General features: G+C 49.9%; 1 protein-coding gene and 3 non-coding genes across 4 annotated transcripts; all 4 read right to left on the bottom strand.

Moving 5' to 3' along the window:
• Positions 1-1,608: 1,608 nt before the first annotated feature.
• LOC146193584 (uncharacterized) lies at positions 1,609-8,504 on the bottom strand. Its single transcript, XM_084600586.1, has 2 exons — positions 7,646-8,504; positions 1,609-2,189 (listed from the first exon to the last, which is right to left on the bottom strand). The coding sequence occupies exons 1-2, from the start codon at positions 8,502-8,504 to the stop codon at positions 1,609-1,611; spliced, it is 1,440 nt and encodes a 479-aa protein (XP_084456712.1).
• Positions 2,708-2,828, bottom strand: TRNAL-CAA (transfer RNA leucine (anticodon CAA)). The gene is made up of 2 exons: positions 2,791-2,828; positions 2,708-2,753 (listed from the first exon to the last, which is right to left on the bottom strand). It is a non-coding gene; the product is annotated as a tRNA-Leu (tRNA).
• Positions 8,505-8,628: 124 nt separating the features above from the next.
• Positions 8,629-8,749, bottom strand: TRNAL-CAA (transfer RNA leucine (anticodon CAA)). The gene is made up of 2 exons: positions 8,712-8,749; positions 8,629-8,674 (listed from the first exon to the last, which is right to left on the bottom strand). It is a non-coding gene; the product is annotated as a tRNA-Leu (tRNA).
• Positions 8,750-8,814: 65 nt separating this feature from the next.
• Positions 8,815-8,935, bottom strand: TRNAF-GAA (transfer RNA phenylalanine (anticodon GAA)). Its single transcript has 2 exons — positions 8,898-8,935; positions 8,815-8,860 (listed from the first exon to the last, which is right to left on the bottom strand). It is a non-coding gene; the product is annotated as a tRNA-Phe (tRNA).
• Positions 8,936-19,256: the final 10,321 nt, after the last annotated feature.

Raw genomic sequence — 19,256 nt, 5'->3', positions numbered from 1 at the left:
CTTAAACTTCTCCAACTCAATGTCCCTTATTGCGAATAGCTGCTGATAGTCATCATAGAACGCACGTGCTATGTCATGCTTATCCGTCATACGGCTGCCGTTCCATTCTATTTCTAGTATTTCCTTTCGACGAGCGCGTGCTTTTTCGAGACTGAGGGCCCGCTTAGTGGGGGCCTCGCCAGCTGTCAATCTTTCAAACCTTGCACGAACGATCGCTCCACGATATCGTTCCTCATCCATTAACTCTATTTTCTTTTTAAAATTTTTGATGTCATCTTTTACACCCCCGGCTGTTTGCTTTCCTGAGCAAATAACATGTTTAGCGTTGACCTTAGTCCTGCCTCTTCTCGCTTTTCATTACGACGAATGCAACTACCTCTTTCTATCCCTTTCATCTTTATTTCTTGTTTAAATAGCTCCCACTGCTCCCCAATGTTACTGTTAGGTCGCTTCTCTATTTCTTTTATCTTCTCTAATATAGTATCACGTAAAATCTGGTCATCTAAGAGTTTAGAATTTAACTTCCAGAGTTCCCAGAGAAAGTGTTTGCTTTGATTTCTAGGTCCAGTACTGCACTTCACAAGACAGTGATCGGAAAACGAAATCGCGATAACGGCATAATTTTGACAGTTTGGTATCGCATCCAACGACACATAAATCCGATCGAGTTGCGCATGACTGGATCCCTGGAAATGCGTGTAAAGCACACTGCGCGCACCATCCAAACACTCCGCAACGTCTTCCAGCGAAAATTCACCAATCATCTTGGACAAACGGTCAGTGCTTGCGTCTTTGTAGGCACACTTTGAGGTCTTATCTCTAGCGCTTAACACGCAGTTAAAATCCCCCATCACCACGAGTTTCCTCTCTGAACTTAAATATCGTTGCATGCTTGTGAAGAAGTTGAACCTCTCTTCAACAGTATTGGGTGCATACACACACAGAGCGCGCCATTCGCTATTGTGAAAAACGACGTCGCAGACAATGAGCCTTCCCCATGCGGATGAGGTCACGGCCTGCACTGTCAGTCCTGGCAACCGCCTAACAAGCAGAAGGCACCCAGCCGATGAACCCACCGCGTGACTAACATCCACGTCATACCTTGACGTGAAACGCTGCACCATGCTCCCAGTCGCCTCCTCCCCTTCCACTTTGGTTTCTTGAACCGCTAGCACGTCTATGTCTAGCTCTGTCAAAAGGCGATGTACTTGGATTTGTTTTCGTCTCCCTGCCAACCCACGGACGTTAAGCGTTGCTACGCTCAGGGCCTGTTTCATCGCCATTTTCATGCATAAGGAGGACACCGGGAGCAAGGCGCTTACCTTTCACGTCTAGCGTGCCGCTAGAAAGTTCCAGAGGTCCCACCGCCATCACTTGTTGTGGGCCCGACTTGCTGCGGGGAAGGCTTTTCAGCGGTTTTCCTGTCTGCCGAGGTATTAGGTTAGGGCCTGAACGGTGGTCGTCGGCTCTGTGTCGCTTTCGCTGGTGGCTCCTCGTTGTTGCTCGGGTTCCCTTTGTCAGCACAGTTGCCGGCCTCGGCATGCGGACGCTTTGGCGCACAAGCGGTGCCCGTTGGCCGAGCTCCGACTTCCGTGATAGCACTCACACTCATTGCTGGTCCCTGTTGTGGTCGCCTTGACTGAACACGTCCTCTTTCAAGGACAACTCCGATACAGCTGACGCTGGCTCATGAGTGCTGGTGTCCACGCACACCTCTTTATCCGTGCCATGCGATGTCGCCCCATTATCTGGCACTTCGGAACCTCCCGTGTTGTCTTGGGTTCCCTTCGCTGCTTCTTCAGCCTCGGCAACGTCCATTACGTCCTCGGGCGTCTCCTCTCTCATAGCTGGTACCGTTGCCGCCGCGTACGTGCGCACACACTCCACTTCCGTGTGTCCGAAGCGCCGGCAGCGAGAGCAACGCGGCACTTTACACTCGCGTCGCACGTGTCCGGAGCCGTGGCAACGTAGACATTGCATAGGCCTTCCGGGCACTACGACGAGAGCCAACTCGCCTGCTACCCTCAGTTGATGGGGAAGGTCATCCAATTTCATCCCTGTCTTCAACTTCAGGAGTACGGACCGTGTTGTGGAGCCTTTTTCGCTTACACCCGAGACGCGCCACCGTTCACGGGTGACTTCGGTTACGTTGCCGAATGGGGCGAAAGCCATCCGAATATCTTCGTCAGCTACACCGTGGAGCATCCAGTGAAGTCGGAGGCGGACTTGCTGGTCTTGAGGGTCGAAAATAATGCATCGTCGCCCCTTAACACTAAGCTCTTTCAAAGCACAGATGCGCTTTGTGGGTTCAGCGGTGTTGAAAGTGACAGCCCATACGTGATTTACCTGATACGCCCCTAAGGCGACAACCTCGGGGAGCGCGTCCGTCTCGGCGAGCACATCGCGGAAATCCTCGACTCGGAAGGGTCTAGCTTTAACATCGTGTAAAAAAAGCGTGTTTAACGCAACACGTCCTGTAGGCAGCTGAGGCAAAACGATCTGATACTCGCTATCAGTACTTGCGTCGGACCTGTTTCCGCGGCCAGCCTGGGCCGCTATCGCCGCTCCGGTGGAGCCCATGATCCTGCGTCCGCACCGAACGGTACCCGGAAGTAGAATGACGACCACTCGGCCATCCTGACACTGTTCTAGCCTGATTTTATTTGCTGCACTACACTGCATGATCGAAGTATGGCAAAAATAAATGTGACAGAAGTGGGATTCGAACCCACGCCCACTTCCGTGGACCAGAAGCCTCGGTTAGCTCGCATAGCGAACAAAGTAATAAACCTTGAGTCTGGCGCCTTAGACCACTCGGCCATCCTGACACTGTTCTAGCCTGATTTTTGTTGCTGCACTACACCGCATGATCGAAGTACGGCAAAAATAAATGTGTCAGAAGTGGAATTCGAACCCACGCCCACAACCGTGAACCAGAAGCCTCGGTTAGTTCGCATAGCGAACAAAGTAATAAACCTTGAGTATGGCGCCTTAGACCATTCGGCCATCCTGACCTTTTTTTTTTCCTTAATTACCGACTTGGCAACTACAAAGAACGATGAAAAGTCGAATGGAATTAAAAACACCAGTCACTTTCTGACAGGTTTCTTGTGATAAAATGGATTAAGTGACATGAGCTTGTCCAAGACTGGCCGCCATTCCGGGGGTTCAGATTGCCCTCCGAAAACATCACGCGTGTACATTACACTTTCAACAAAATGCTGATGGACTGGGTGTACGACAACATGCTCATGGCGAACATCCATCCGCGTTCTCCATATGCTGTGCATACACAAGACCATTAATAAATCACTGGGCACTTCTCATGGCTGGGCGCAATGAAGGTAGCGTATGCCAAACGGCGTTATTGGTAAGTCCTTTTCAATAGTACGCTGTAGCACGTCCCACAAAAAAAAAACCGCATCGTGACAATCAAGGAAAATATGCTCTATGGATTCCAGCTTTTTGCAAATTAAACAGTCAGCAGACCAAGGCACAAAAATGCCTTTGCTTTCCAGCCATGGCTTCACCGGAAGAGTTCCGGTATGCAATTGAAAAAAGAAAGATTTAGAGGACAATCTGATGGGCATTCTTTTCACTCTTTTCAACACGTCCCGCTCCGGACCCAAAACATATACAGCGCGATAAAGAGGCACAGGTAAAAAGGTTTCCAATAAATCTTTGTAAAGCCGTTTTTGCGTAACAGTACACATATACTCAATTGAAAATCTCGGCTTCACTATTTGGAAAGACGCGACAACTTCGCGAAGAAAAGCACTTAGAGCCATTGGCCCTGTAGACAGTCGAAACTACATATTCCGGCAGTGAATCACGCAATCGCACTTGGATTACCGTTCTAAGAAAAACATCGCTTTGTTCGCGCAAAAAAAAAAAGAACCTGGTTACAATCTGCTTTAAAAGTATAAATGTGACAATCCCAGTCCACGGTTATGCACCTTATGAAACAGATTGCATCGACTGGTACGCTCCCATGTTGAAGCCACACAAACGTGGCAAATACCCTATGCAGTTTTCGAAAAGAAATTCTTGACATAGATAACACTTGCAGCATGTAAAAAATTTTTGCAACTAGGAACATATTGTAAAAGGTAGCTCTGGCGAACATAGAAAAGTTATGTTCTCCCCATTTGTTTGTTTGGGTTTTCACTTGCTCAACTTCCCCGCCCCAACATTCCTTGCTTTCACGGTAATGCTTTAGTGGAACACCAAGATAATTGCCTGGCGTTAATGTCCATTGCATACTGTAGAACAGTTCAGGCGCGTATTGCCAGATTTCATGCCAAAATCCTAAACACTTTGCCCAACTAATTTCCCTTCCACTTGCAGTGCAAAAAGGAGCGGCTTCTTTTACAACTTCTTGAACGCTCTCATGGTCCGTACAAAAAACCGCAATATTGTCCGCGTATGCCAAAACCCGTACTTCACTTTGAAAAAATCTGTAACCACGTATGTTTGGCCTTGTAAGCAATCTTAAATAGAAAGGCTCCAGATAAAGTGCAAACAAAAGGAGAGACAGAGGACAGCCCTGCCTTACTAACGACTGGACAGGTATACGATCGGTTAAATGCTTATTCACGACCAGTCTCGCTGAACAGCACTCGTAAACCATTTTCACGCCATTTGTAATCAAGGAACCTGCATTGACATACTCTAAAACAGAGAACAAAATTTCATGTACCACTTTATCAAATGCTTTGTGGAGGTCTAATTGCATAATGGCTACGTGGTCATGCATCGCGTCACAACATTCGAGAACACTCCTTGCTGCGTGTATATTAGTAAAAATGGTCCTTCCTTTTATACCGCATGTATGATGTGGGCCTACAAGAGAAGTAATTACACGTTGGAGTCGTCGCCCTAATACTCTCATGTAAATTTTATAGTCAACATTCGTTAGACTTATAGGACGGTAATACGCCACAGACTGAAGCTTAACTGGGTCATTTGTTTTCGGGATTAGTACAACGTGTGACATTCGAAAAGACGGAGGAGGTACGTTCTTTTCGTAGCATTCACTAATAACTCTTTCCAGTAAAACAGCCATTTCAGTGGGAAAGGCCTTGTATATGGCAGCACCAAGACCATCTGGTCCGGGTGACTTATCGGAATTTAATTCCCCGATAACGGCATCAATTGTCTCGGAAGTAATACTTGCTTCAAGTCTCTGCGCAACTTCGTCTTCCACTCTTGGCATCAGCGACAGAGTCTTTTCTGAAGCGTTCAGTGTCCAGTGTTTTCAGGCTAAACGATTCCCTGTAAAATTCCACAAACGCCCGTTCAATCGTTTTTTTTTTTTCCGAGGTAAATACGTTCTGATAGCAGATTTCTTTTATCTCTTTTGACACTGCGGACCTTTTTTCATCACTAAGCGCCCTTTTCGTGGGCGTCTCTCCGAGCCACAATTTTTCGCTGCGTGTCCTTATCACCGCACCGCGATACTTCTCTTCGTCTATCACCTCAAGTTTGGTTTTTATCTTTTTTATATCTTGGGCGAACAAGCCAGGCTTAACGCTTTCCATGCTAAGCATGTATTCAAGTGTGCTACGAAGTTCTTTTTCTTGTTCTCTTTCTTAACGTCGGATAGTGCATGCTCGGTCAATAGCAGCTTTCTTTAAATCATACTTAAACTGCTCCCATGCTTGTATAAAATTAGAGTCATTTTGTAATATATGCGTAATATATTCTTTCACTTTAGTGGTAAACTCTTCATCGAGCCGCAGTTTTTCATTAAATTTCCATAGCTCCCAATTGAACTTTGTTGCGTTACTTTTCATACCTAGAGTAATCATTACGAGGGAGTGGTCACTAAAGCTCATGGAAAGTGTTTGATATTCCGAGCACAAGAGCACACAATCAATGGGAACATATATTCGGTCCTACCTTGCATGACAGCTACCTTCAAAGTGCGTGAACATTGCTTGGCCTTCATGCGTCAGTATACAGCCAGCATCTTCAAGCTCTGCCTCATTAACAATGTCAATAAGTAACTCTGCACTCTTGTCACGAAGGACGCGGTCTGTTGTTCTATCTTCCGGTCTACAGACACAGTTGAAGTCTCCAAGCAGGAGAACACGCCTCTCATGTATTAGGAAGGATTTCATATAGTGAAAAAGATCTTCGCGCTCAAACGTTCTAGTAGGCGCATAAACACGGATAACTCCAATCCAGAAAAACTGAAATCACATTTCAAAAGCCGACAACTCTCACACGAGAACACAGACTGTACGCACTCTATGCAATTTCGAATGAAAATGGCACATCCCCCCGATCTTCCAACCGCATGACAAACGCAAACACTATATCTGGAACGATATATTTCAGCCATTTGATCTGTCTGTTGTTTGCTTTCCATTTTGCTCTCTTGAACTGCTAGCACATCAATTTCATTTTCTAGCAGAAGGCGGTTCAGCTGCTGTTGTCTCCGACGCGTTGACAACCCTCTCACATTTAGCGTGGCTACGCGCAAGCTAGTGGATAAATTGGTCGCCATCTCAAGAAATTATAAATCGCGAAACATTTCACTCACATCTCTTCTGCAGAAAGACAGCATTGCGGTTGAACTGTTGCATGGGTTGACCATTCTTCCGTTTTGGCGAGTCTGTCCGTCGTTCCAAGCGCTGCTCCCGATCATGGACCGGGCTTGTGACGTCTCGACCGAAAGGGTACCCCCGCTATGGCGGAGGCACAGGTGACATAGTTCTCCGCTCTGGAGGCACGTTTGACATTGGCTTGAAGACCGACCGGCGAAGGGGGGCCGCCTTCAGTGGAGGCTGACCGTTCCCCGCTCCTCCTTGTATTGATTCCTCGTTGACACTGTCTTCGTGCACACGCTTCACAGGCAAGGTAGAAGCAACTGGCATCTCAGCTTCAGTGTCTCCCTGTTCCTCACTGTGTTGCGTAGGCGAAGCTGGGCTTGCAGCACTGGTATTGCCGTTTTCTTTCGTGGGTGTCTCGGTCCCAGCGACATTCGACAACGGAACTATCAACTCTGATTCACAGTGTTCTTTAAAGAGCCACTGTCCAGGGAAGGCCCTTTTAAGCAAAGGAGCTGCAGTGTTTCGATAAGGTACCGGAGATAGTCTGTGCAAAATGCTACAGTGACACGCGCGCCGCAAAGCATCGAAAATACAATTCAAAGCTCTCTCATGCTCTCCTTTGGGAAGCCAGCTTCCCTGTTTCCTGCGCTGGCCCGACGGGTCCCAATAATGACGTACGTACCACGAACGATGTCCATTGGTCCGTCTCGCTGACTGACGGGAGAAGGATGGGTGTCTACCGCTCGCAGCGCACTTTTCCCTCGCCACGGCCAGACTGAATCCAGCGGCGCGCGCTCCCTCGACCGTTTTTTTTCGCGCTCGCGGAGAGCCGCGCCCCACCTCCCGCCAAACGCGGAGGAGGAAGGGGAATTTGTATTGCGGAGGCTAGACGACCTCGGGCAGGAGAGTGAAAAACTTTTGCGAGGGAACGGAAGGAGAGAGGCATGACAGAATCGGGTGATTGCGATGGCTGTGACTGCGTTATTAGTTACTCTTTTCAAAAACATTTTGCGGCCTTGCGTTCTAGGGGCGAAGTCTCACAGTCACCGGGGAAGAAAATATTTTCGACCGGAGGGTGGACAGTGTGCCTTTAAGGGCAGGGGTCTTCTCAGAGGACTGTTCTTTCTGTTCTGCCTCCTCAGTGATTCCACTGCTCGCTTCCTCGGCGTCCACAGCGTCCATCAAGTGCTCGCCTGCCACTTCACTCGGCACGGGACCTGGAACGTTGGCATACGTGCGCACACACTGGGACTCGTCATGGCTGTAGCGACGACACAGCCCGCAGCGCGGCACACGACACTCGCGCCGTATATGACCTTTCCCGCGGCACAGGAGGCAAAGCGGGGCTCTGCCTGGGACGTGGACGAGTGCGACGTCCTCGGCGACCCGAAGCTGATGCGGCAAGTCCTCAATGGTCACGCCCACTTTTAGCTTCAGCGTGACCGTTCGAGTCGTTGAAGCCTTGTCGACACACCCTTGCGCTTTCCACTTGTCTCTCGAAATTTCAGTAACTTTTCCAAAAGCTGCCAACGCCGCTCGCAGATCATCGTCTTGCACGCCGTGCAGCAGCCAGAAAAGTTTCAACCTGATGCCTAGGTTACAAGGGTCAATGACCACGCGTCGGTGTTCCTTCACTTCAAGAGCTTGGGCTTGCAAAATCTTCGCTTTCGCCTCTTCACCTTTAAACGTTACCGGCCACACGTGATTTATTTGATATGCCCCGAGGGCAACCACTTCCGGCAGCAGTGAAAGACGAGCGAGGGAGTCTCGAAAGAGCTCCACCAGGTACGGCCTGGCTTTTATGTCACCATGCAAAAACACAGTGTGCAAAACACTCGAAGCTGTAGGCAGATGCGGCAGAACCAGTTCATAATCCTTGGCAGGCCTTTCCATGCTCCTGATACCACGGCCCAGCTGGGACGCTGAATCCGCTACTTGGGAGCCCATGATAATCACGTCCGTCATGCTCGGTGGCCGGAAGTGGAATCCCACTCGGCCATCCTGACACTGTTATAGCCTGATTTTAGTTGCTGCACTACACCGCATGATCGAAGTATGGCAAAAATAAATGTGTCAGAAGTGGGATTCGAACCCACGCCCACATCCGTGGACCAGAAGCCTCGCTTAGTTCGCATAGCGAACAAAGTACTAAACCTTGAGTCTGGCGCCTTAGACCACTCGGCCATCCTGACACTGTTCTAGCCTAATTTTAGTTGCTGCACTACACTGCATTCTCGAAGTATGACAAAAATAAATGTGTCAGAAGTGGGATTCGAACCCACGCCCACATCCGTGGACCAGAAGCCTCGGTTAGTTCGCATAGCGAACAAAGTAATAAACCTTCAGTCTGGCGCCTTAGACCACTCGGCCATCCTGCCACTGTTCTAGCCTGATTTTTTGTTGCTGCACTACACCGCATGATCGAAGTATGGCAAAAATAAATGTGTCAGAAGCGGGATTCGAATTCACGCCCACATCAGTGGACCAGAAGCCTCGGTTAGTTAGCATAGCGAACAAAGTACTAAACCTTGAGTCTTGCGCCTTAGACCACTCGGCCATCCTGTTTTTTTTTATTGCCGGCTGTCATACACATAACCAAGGTTGACACACAAATTGAACTGAACACTCTGGCTCGTGATGTTCACAAAAATATGACACAGGTAAAAAAGCCGTTGACCCTATTGGGGTTGACGTTGTCGAGTTAAAATTCTTTCAACTCTACCAGTGGTTCAACTTTCACCACCCATGCTGGACTGCACTCATCGCTTTGTGCATTTCAGCAAATGTGTACATACACTCGCGAAAGTAGAGCCTTGCAGGGCCAGCTTCAGAGTCAACGTGGAAGCCCGCCATTCGGGACCGCTAAAGACTGTGTAATCCTAGCAACATTACGGTGTCTAGGGGTACATCATCTTCATTATCTGTCGGCAGGAACCTGATTCCGTGTGGATCTAAAGGTAATTCTTTTTTAGGTGTTCTTTGTAATACGTCCCAAAAATAAACCCCCTCCCAGCAGTGCAGAAAAACATTGTCTATTGTCTCTGGTTGTCTACATATTAGGCATTGTGAACGCCAAGGCAGATTAGAACACTTGTCTTCGAAAAATGTTTTCACCGATAATGTACCTGTATGTAGCTTAAAGAAAAATGTCTTTACCCCCGGAGAAACTGGCATTCTTTTCACGCGTTTTACTACGTCTTGACCTAGACTCTCGCTGTACAAGGCTCTGTACATAGGAAGAGGAAAAAGGTTGTCACAAATATCGTTGTACAGTTTCTTCTTTTTGACTGTATTTAAGTATTCTACCGAAAAACGAGCAGTTAAATTTCGGACACTGCTTACTATTTCTTGAAAAATCTTGGAAATTCGCCCTGGAATACTTCTCGTAGAGACAACAAAATTGGGCACTGCCCGCATGAGCCTTACTTGGCACGCAGTACGTAAGAAAGGGTCTGAGACGTCACGGAGGAAAATAAAACGATTAAACCAACCAACCAACCAGTTGGCGTACAAATAGATGAGCAAGCCCAAGTCCACCTTCTCGAACCCGGCGAAACAAGTTATCTCGGCTACACCTTTCCCATTTGGATGCCCAAATAAAAACTGAAAAAACTCGATGAAGCTTTTGTACATTTAACCTGGAACAATGAAGTGCCTGCATGACATACCACAACTTTGCCACAAAAAACAGATTGCACACAGTGGCTCGTGCGAAGATAGATAGCGGCGCCCCTTTCACTTGTCGACCTTCTCGCTTATTTCTTGAGCTTGAGCACGCCAGAATGAATCACTGTCTTCATAGCATTCGAAAGGTACGCCCAAATACTTCACCGGTGTTGTGACCCAGGTTACGTTGGCAAAAACATTGGGTGTCGATGACCACTCCCCATGCCAGAACCCTAAGCACTTTCCCCAGTTTACTGGGCTTCCTGAGATCGCACTGAATTCTTTCACTATCTCAACAGCCTTGAGTACACTTTCTTTGTCCAAGCAGAAAACTGCTACGTCATGTGCGTACGCCAAGAGTTTCAGCTCGCACATATGCAGTTGGAAACCCCCTAGACAAATTCGCTTCGTATAATAGACAAGCACAAAGTTTCTATATAAATACTGCCGCGAAACCTTCAAAACAGTATTTGTTGTTTTTTTAACAGCCGCCGGCATACAGGCTTATCACTCTGATTCTGGACCGCGTATCAGTTCCGTAATCTTTGTTTGTTAATGCTCGATGCCGCGAGTCACACCTTTATCAGTTTTGTTGTAGCACAAGATGCACCGAGATCTGTCTCGAAGGTTTCGGCCACTCGGGTGTCTTTCCACAATGTTCCAGCCCGTGCTGGTAGCTGCTTGCGACGTTATCTGGATTGTTCTGTGCAGCCTTTAAGTTGAGCGTTGCCGAGTGTGACGGGTATTCTTTGTTCGACGATCGACGAGCACGTTTGTTTCTATCGCCGCCGCAGAGCTGCGTAGTTCTTTTGTGGGCGCAAGTCAGCCCAAATAAAGAGTTTCTTTAGTGCAATCATCGACCCCTTCATTTGTGTCGTCGACCTCGTCACCACTACGTGACATCTGGTGGAGGTGCTGCCTTTGATCCTTCAAGCGAAGACCCAAGCCGTGTTCCTGTCGCCCTGGAAGACCAGCCTACAGGTCACCGAGCCAGCCGCCGACTTCAAGGCCTACAACCCGAACACGGTCTGCTGCTTGACCCCATTCGATCTCGGAAGGCATCGACGCTGACAATGGCCCAGCCTACAGCACAGCACAACCCCAGGTGGCGACGCTCGCGGACGTCGTCCGTGAAGAAGTCCAGCAGGCGCTGGGCGTTCCTGAAGCGACGGCTGCGACTGTTCCAGCACAAGAGGCAACAGCGATGAACTACGCTGGTACATTACGTCGCCCTCCGCCCCAACGTGATGACTTTCCGAGCCGTCGCCGCTACCGGCCTGTTTCTGAAAACCGCCCCTTGGCTCCCGCCCGCCAAGCCTACCAACGACCAACAAGCCCCAGGAAGTGCGACGCATGGAGGACAGCGAACAACCGGCCAACATGCTTCCACTGCGGTGAGGCCGGCCACATTCTGCGGCACTGCCCGTACTAACGAATCGGTCTCCGCGGCTTTGCAGTCGACGCTCCACGACCACGCCCAGGTGAACGACCGCAAGAAATCGACAACTATCTGCGTAGCGGTGAGATTGCGCCACCAAGCCGTCGATTCAGGTCTCCATCGCCGTACAGGGCCTGCTTTGCGTCGCCAGGACATAACTATGATGATAGTGTGCGCAGAAGGTCCCCAAGCCCCCGTAGGGGAAACTAGAGGCAGCAACCTTTGGAGGTGAGGTTGCTCAACGGCGAAAAGACGAATATCCTCCGCCGCCGACGACCACTAACGACGACGCAGCCTTTTCACCGACGCTCCACACGACGTCATCGACGACAACATGACCAAAGTGCAAGCAGACACCGCCGCCCAGCGAAGTAACAACGGTATGCCCCGGCCATGATCTGAAGAAACGACGGAGCCGAGATCGGACACTAAGGCCCACGTGCAATGCGAGGACGCGAACAAGTGACCTTGAAGTTGATGTCGACGGTCGCAGAGTCACTGCCCTAGTAGACACCGGAGCTGACTATTCAGTCATTAGTGGACCGTTAGCCTCTCAGCTAAGAAAAGTTACCACCGCTTGGGATGGCCCGCTGATTCGCACAGCAGGTGGCAACCTGATTACTCCATTGGGACGATGCACAGCGAGAATAACCGTAAATGGGCGTATTCACCCCACCAGCTTTGTGGTCTTGCAGCAGTGCTTCCGCGACGTGATTTTAGGCATGGACTTCCTAAATGAACATAGCGCTATCATCGACCTGCGATCCAAGCTCATCAAGCTCTCTGCAGATAAAGCCATTCCTGCTACGACGACGTCGAAGCAACACATCCCTCTAAACGTCCTCGACGAAGAATTGAACGTCCCGCCCCGATCAAGTATCGCAGTCTGCGTAGGTAGCGCCAACATCAAAACCGCTGAAGGCATCGTCGAAGGAAATATCCAATTGCTCTTAGAACGAGGTGTCGGCATCGCAAGAGGCATCACGAAATTCCGGAGAGGTCAAGCTCAGGTTCTGGTAACAAACTTCGCCGAAGAATACCGGCATCTCAACAAGGGCACGACGATCGCCTTTCTCGACGAATTAGCGGACCTCAAAGATGTATTCACCCTCCACGACCAAACGCTGGAAGACGCACCGGACCTATTCCGTCAGCCCACATTTGACATCAACCCGGCATTGACCCACAACCGGAAAGACCAGATTCTCAGTCTGCTTCGAAGCTACGGGGAGGGCTTCTCATCGTCATCGAAGGTACGACAAACACCACTGGCCAAGCATCGCATAATAACGGACGAACACGCCCGACCTCTGCGCCAAAGCACTTATCGTGTATCGCCGCCAGAACGCCAGGCCATTCGCGACCAAGCTGAGGAAATGCTCCGTGATTACGTCATCCAGCCATCGAACAGCCCCTGGGCAGCACCAGTCGTTTTGGTCAAGAAGAAAGAATGCACACTTCGCTTCTGCGTTGATTACCGCCGCTTGAATAGCATAACGAAGAAGGATGTCTACCCGCTTCCCCGCATCGACGACACTCTCGACCGGCTCTGCAATGCAAGGTACTTCTCATCGATGGACCTGAAGAGCGGATATTGGCAAATTGAGGTCGACAAAAGAGATCGCGAGAAGACCGCATTCATCACACCGGACGGCCTTTATGAATTTAAGGTGATGTCATTTGGCCTCTGCTCCGCACCAGCCACGTTTCAACGAGTAATGTTCATAGTCCTGGCAGGCTTGAAGTGGCAAATTTGTTTGGTATATTTGGACGACGTTGTTGTCTTCTCGTCAAACTTTGAAGAGCACCGAAAACGACTACAGACAGTGCTGGAAGCCATCAAGTCATCGGGGCTAACGCTAAAAGCAGAGAAGTGTCACTTCGCCTACGAAGAACTCCGATTCCTAGGTCACATCTTTAGCAAGGACGGTATTCGCCCAGACCCGGAGAAAACAGCTGCAATCGCACAATTCCCACCGCCTGCCGACAAGAAAGCTGTGCGCCGATTCCTTGGGCTGTGCGCTTATTATCGACGATTTGTCAGAAACTTTTCGCGGATCGCCGAACCGTTGACGCAGCTTACAAAGGCTGACGTACCTTTTAAATGGGAAGCGCCGCAAGGAGAAGCCTTCGACGAACTTAAGCGCCGCCTGCAATGCCCTCCTGTACTTGGCCACTTTGATGAAAACGCCGAGACCGAAATTCACACCGACGCGAGCAGTGTAGGCCTAGGAGCCATTCTCGTCCAGAAGACTGCCAGACAGGAAAAAGTAATCGCCTACGCTAGCAGGTCTCTCACAAAAGCCGAAGTCAATTACTCGACGACCGAGAATGAGTGACTTGCGATCATCTGGGCTACTTCTAAGTTTCGTCCATACCTATACGGTAGACCATTCAAGGTGGTAAGCGACCATCACGCGCTCTGCTGGCTGGCTAATTTGAAAGATCCTTCCGGCCGCCTTGCCAGATGGAGCCTACGACTTCAAGAATTTGACATGACTGTAGTCTATAAGTCGGGCCGGAAGCATTCCGACGCAGACTGCTTATCCCGCGCTCCCCTCGATTCTCCCCCGAAGGACGATGACGCCTTTTTGGAACCGGTAAGCGCCAGCAGTTTCGCAGGACAATAGCGATCAGACCCTGAGCTGAAAGCGCTAGCCGATTACTTGGAAGGAAAGACCGCTTCCCCTCCTGGTGTGTTCAGGCGACATTTATCATCCTTCACGTTAAACAATGGCCTCCTCGTGAAGAAGAACTTCGCACCCAACAAGACCGCGCAGCTTCTCGTAGTGCCTAAAACCCTTCGGCAAGAAATTCTGCAGGCGTTGCACGATGAGCCCACAGCAGGCCACCTCGGATTTGCGCGCACGTTGCGTCGAATCCAGGAGAAGTATTACTGGCCGCGACTGCCTGCCGAAGTTGAACACTAAGTGAAGACGTGTCGTTAGTGCCAACGACGCAAGACGCCGCCGATCAAACCAGCAGGACTACTAAACCCGATTCCGCCCCCAGTCCTGCCCTTTCAACAAATTGGGATGGATCTCCTCGGCCCCTTTCCATCTTCGTCTATGGGTAACAAGTGAATCATCGAGGCCACTGACTACCTTACCCGTTACGCCGAAGCAAGAGCACTACCAAATGGTACCGCGGCAGAAGTCGCCAAATTTTTTGTCTAACAAATTCTCTTGGGACACGGCGCCCCAGAAGTGCTCATCACGGACAGGGGAACGGCGTTTACGGCAGAGTTGACGCAAGCCATCCTGGAATACAGTCACACAAGCCATCTACGAACAACTGCGTAAAATCCCCAGACCAATGGCCTTACGGAGCGCCTGAACTAAACGATCGCTGACATGATCGCTATGTACGTCGACGCTGAACACAAGACCTGGGACGCCATCTTGCCGTACGTGATTTTCGCGTATAACACGGCAGTCCAGGAGACGACCAGAGCGACTCCGTTCAAGCTTGTGTACGGTAGGGAGCCCACGACGACGCTCGACGCAATGCTACCGCACGTAACCAACGAGGACAACCTCGACGTCGCCGCCTACCTGCAGCGTGCACAGGAAGCCCGACGACTCGCACGGCTGCGTATTAAAGACCAACAGCGCACCGACAGCCGACGATACAACTTACGACGACACCACGCAGAGTACAATCCAGGAGACCAAGTGTGGGTTTGGACACCTGTTCGCCGTCGCGGATTAAGTGAAAAGGTGTTGCGTCGATACTTTGGGCCGTACAAAATCATTCGCCGCGTCGGCCCACTGGACTATGCAGTCATTCCCGACGGAATGAGAGCATCACAACGGCGACGCGCACGCCCAGATATTGTACATGTTGTACGACTGAAGCCGTATTACGCGCGTTAAAGAATGTGTGGCGTTTAAAATTTGCAGTGCTTATGTTTAGTTGCTTTGTTTTGGAACATCGAGGCGATGTTTTTTTTTTAGCGGGGAGTAATGCCGCGAAACCTTCACAACAGTATTTGTTGTTTTTTTAACAGCCGCCGGCATACAGGCTTATCACTCTGATTCTGGACCGCGTATCAGTTCCGTAATCTTTGTTTGTTAATGCTCGATGCCGCGAGTCACACCTTTATCAGTTTCGTTGTAGCACAAGATGCACCGAGATCTGTCTCGAAGGTTCCGGCCACTCGGGTGTCTTTCCACAATGTTCCAGCCCGTGCTGGTAGCTGCTTGCGACGTTATCTAGATTGTTCTGTGCAGCCTTTAACTTGAGCGTTGCCGAGTGTGACGGGTATTCTTTGTACGACGATCGACGAGCACGTTTGTTTCTATCGCCGCCGCCGAGCTGCTTAGTTCTTTTGTGGGCGCAAGTCAGCCCAAATAAAGAGTTTCTTTAGTGCAATCATCGACCCCTTCATTTGTGTCGTGGAACTCGTCACCACTACGTGACAATACAGAACAGGAGAGGGCTGAGGGGGCAGCCCTGGCGCCCCAAGCGTTGCACATTTATTGGATCGCCCAGTTCCTTGTTGACAATCAATCTCGTGGCGCAGTTTCGGTACGCCAGGGTCGCGCCCTCTCTGATAACAGAACTCACGTTGATATAGTCCAAAATAGAAAAAGCATCATGAGAAACACAATCAAAAGCCTTTTGCAAGTCGAGCTGGAGAACCGCGACCCTAGCGCAAACAGCATCGCAGCACTCCAGCACGCACCTCGCCTTATGTATATTAGTAGTTATGGACCGTCCTTTAATGCCACAAGTCTGATGGGTGCCGACTATCTCTTGAATTACTGTCTGCAGCCTGGCCGCAAGAACTTTCATTAGAATTTTGTAATCAACACTTGTTAGTGATATAGGCCTGTATGATGTCACAAATCTTAATTTCTCCGTTTCAATAATTTTAGGTATTAACACAGTGTGTGCCGTGGCGAACGAAGGCGCCAACACTTTAAGGTGGAAACCTTCGTTAAAAATTTTTGCCAACAGCGGGGATAGCTCTTCCTTAAATGCCTTGTAGAAAGCTGCGCTGAAACCGTCAGGCCCTGGCGACTTCCCTGGGTTTAGGTTTTCTGTTGCTCGTGCTACTTCTTGCTCGGAAATTACCTTCTCTAGTCTTTCTTTTGTGCAGTTGTCCAGTCGGGGTAATGAAGAAACAAACACCCCCTTAAACTTCTCCAACTCAATGTCCCTTATTGCGAATAGCTGCTGATAGTAATCATAGAACACACGTGGTATGTCATCCTTATCCGTCATACGGCTGCCGTTCCATTCTATTTCTAGTATTTCGTTTCGACGAGCGTGTGCTTTTTCGAGACTGAGGGCCCGCTTAGTGGGGGCCTCGCCATCTGTCAATCTTTCAAACCTTGCACGAACGATCGCTCCACGATATCGTTCCTGATCCATTAACTCTATTTTCTTTTTAAAATTTTTGATGTCATCTTTATACACCCCCGGCAGTTTGCTTTCCTGAGCAACTCACATGTTTAGTGTTGACCTTAGTCCTGCCTCTTCTCGCTTTTCATTATGACGAATGCAACTACCTCTTTCTATTGCTTTCATCTTTATTTCTTGTTTAAATAGCTCCCACTGCTCCCCAATGTTACTGTTAGGTCGCTTCTCTATTTCATTTATTTTCTCTAATATAGCATCACGTAAAATCTGGTCATCTAAGAGTTTAGAATTTAACTTCCAGAGTTCCCAGAGAAAGTGTTTGCTTTGATTTCTAGGTCCAATACTGCACTTCACAAGACAGTGATCGGAAAACGAAATCGCGATAACGGCATAATTTTGACAGTTTGGTATTGCATCCAACGATACATAAATCCGATCGAGTCGCGCATGACTGGATCCCTGGAAATGAGTGTAAAGCACACTGCGCGCAACATCCAAACACTCCGCAACGTCTTCCAGCGAAAATTCACGAATCACCTTGGACAACGGTCAGTGCTTGCGTCTTTGTAGGCACGGTTTGAGGTCTTATCTCTCGCGCTTAACACGCAGTTAAAATCTCCCATCACCACGAGTTTCCTCTCTGAACTTAAATATCGTTGCATGCTTGTGAAGAAGTTGAACCTTTCTTCAACAGTATTGGGTGCATACACACACAGAACGCGCCATTCGCTATTGTGAAAAACGACGTCGCAGACATCGAGCCTTCCAAATGCGGATGAGGTCACGGCCTGCACTGTCAGTCCTGGCAACCGCCTAACAAGCAGAAGGCACCCAGCCGATAAATCCACCGCGTGACTAACAGCCACATGATACCTTGACATGAAACGCTGCACCATGCTCCCAGTCGCCTCCTCCCCTTCCACTTTGGTTTCTTGAACCGCTAGCACGTCTATGTCTAGCTCTGTCAAAAGGCGATGTACTTGGATTTGTTTTCGTCTCCCTGCCAACACACGGACGTTAAGCGTTGCTACGCTCAGGGCCTGTTTCATCGCCATTTTCATGCATAAGGAGGACACCGGGAGCAAGGCGCTTACCTTTCACGTCTAGCGTGCCGCTAGACAGTTCCAGAGGTCCCACCGCCATCACTTGTGGTGGGCCCGACTTGCTGCGGGGAAGGCTTTTCAGCGGTTTTCCTGTATGCCGAGGTATTAGGTTTGGGCCTGAACGGTGGTCGTCGGCTCTGTGTCGCTTTCGCTGGTGGCTCCTCGTTGTTGCTAGGGTTCCCTTTGACAGCACAGTTGCCGGCCTCGACATGCGGACGCTTTGGCGCACAAGCGGTGCCCGTTGGCCGAGCTCCGACTTCCGTGATAGCACTCACACTCATTGCTGGTCCCTTTTGTGCGGCGCCTTGACTGAACACGTCCTCTTTCAAGGACAACTCCGATACAGCCAACGCTGGCTCTTGAGTGCTGGTGTCCACGCACACCTCTTTATCCGTGCCATTCGATGTCGCCACATTATCTGGCACCGCGGAACCTCCCGTGTTTTCTTGGGTTCCCTTCGCTGCTTCTTCAGCCTCGGCAACGTCCATCACGTCCTCGGGCGTCTCCTCTCTCATAGCTGGTACCGTCGCCGCCGCGTACGTGCGCACACACTCCACTTCCGCGTGTCCGAAGCGCCGGCAGCGAGAGCAACGCGGCACTTTACACTCGTGTCGCACGTGTCCGGAGCCGTGGCAACGTAGACATTGCATAGGCCTTCCGGGCAGTACGACGAGCGCCAACTCGCCTGCTACCCTCAGTTGATGGGGAAGGTCATCCAATTTCATCCCTGTCTTCAACTTCAGGAGTACGGACCGTGTTGTGGAGCCTTTTTCGTTTACACCCGAGACGCGCCATCGTTCACGGGTGACTTCGGTTACGTTGCCGAATGGCGCAAAAGCCGTCCGAATATCTTCGTCAGCGACACCGTGGAGCATCCAGTGAAGTCGGAGGGGGACTTGCTAGTCTTGAGGGTCGAAAATAATGCATCGTCGCCCCTTAACGTTAAGCTCTTTCAAAGCACAGATGCGCTTTGTGGCTTCAGCGGTCTTGAAAGTGACCGCCCATGCGTGATTTGCCTGATACGCCCCCAAGGCGACAACCTCGAGGAGCGCGTCCGTCTCGGCGAGCGCATCGCGGAAATCCTCGACTCGGAAGGGTATAGGTTTAACATCTCCGTGCAAAAAA

The sequence above is a fragment of the Amblyomma maculatum genome, chromosome 4 (genome assembly GCF_055883805.1).
Source record: "Amblyomma maculatum isolate TAMU_Amacu chromosome 4, ASM5588380v1, whole genome shotgun sequence".
In the NCBI taxonomy this organism is placed as follows: Eukaryota; Metazoa; Arthropoda; class Arachnida; order Ixodida; family Ixodidae; genus Amblyomma; species Amblyomma maculatum.
Note: the sequence above shows the minus strand (reverse complement) of the source record. Positions and strands in the feature narration are given on the sequence as shown.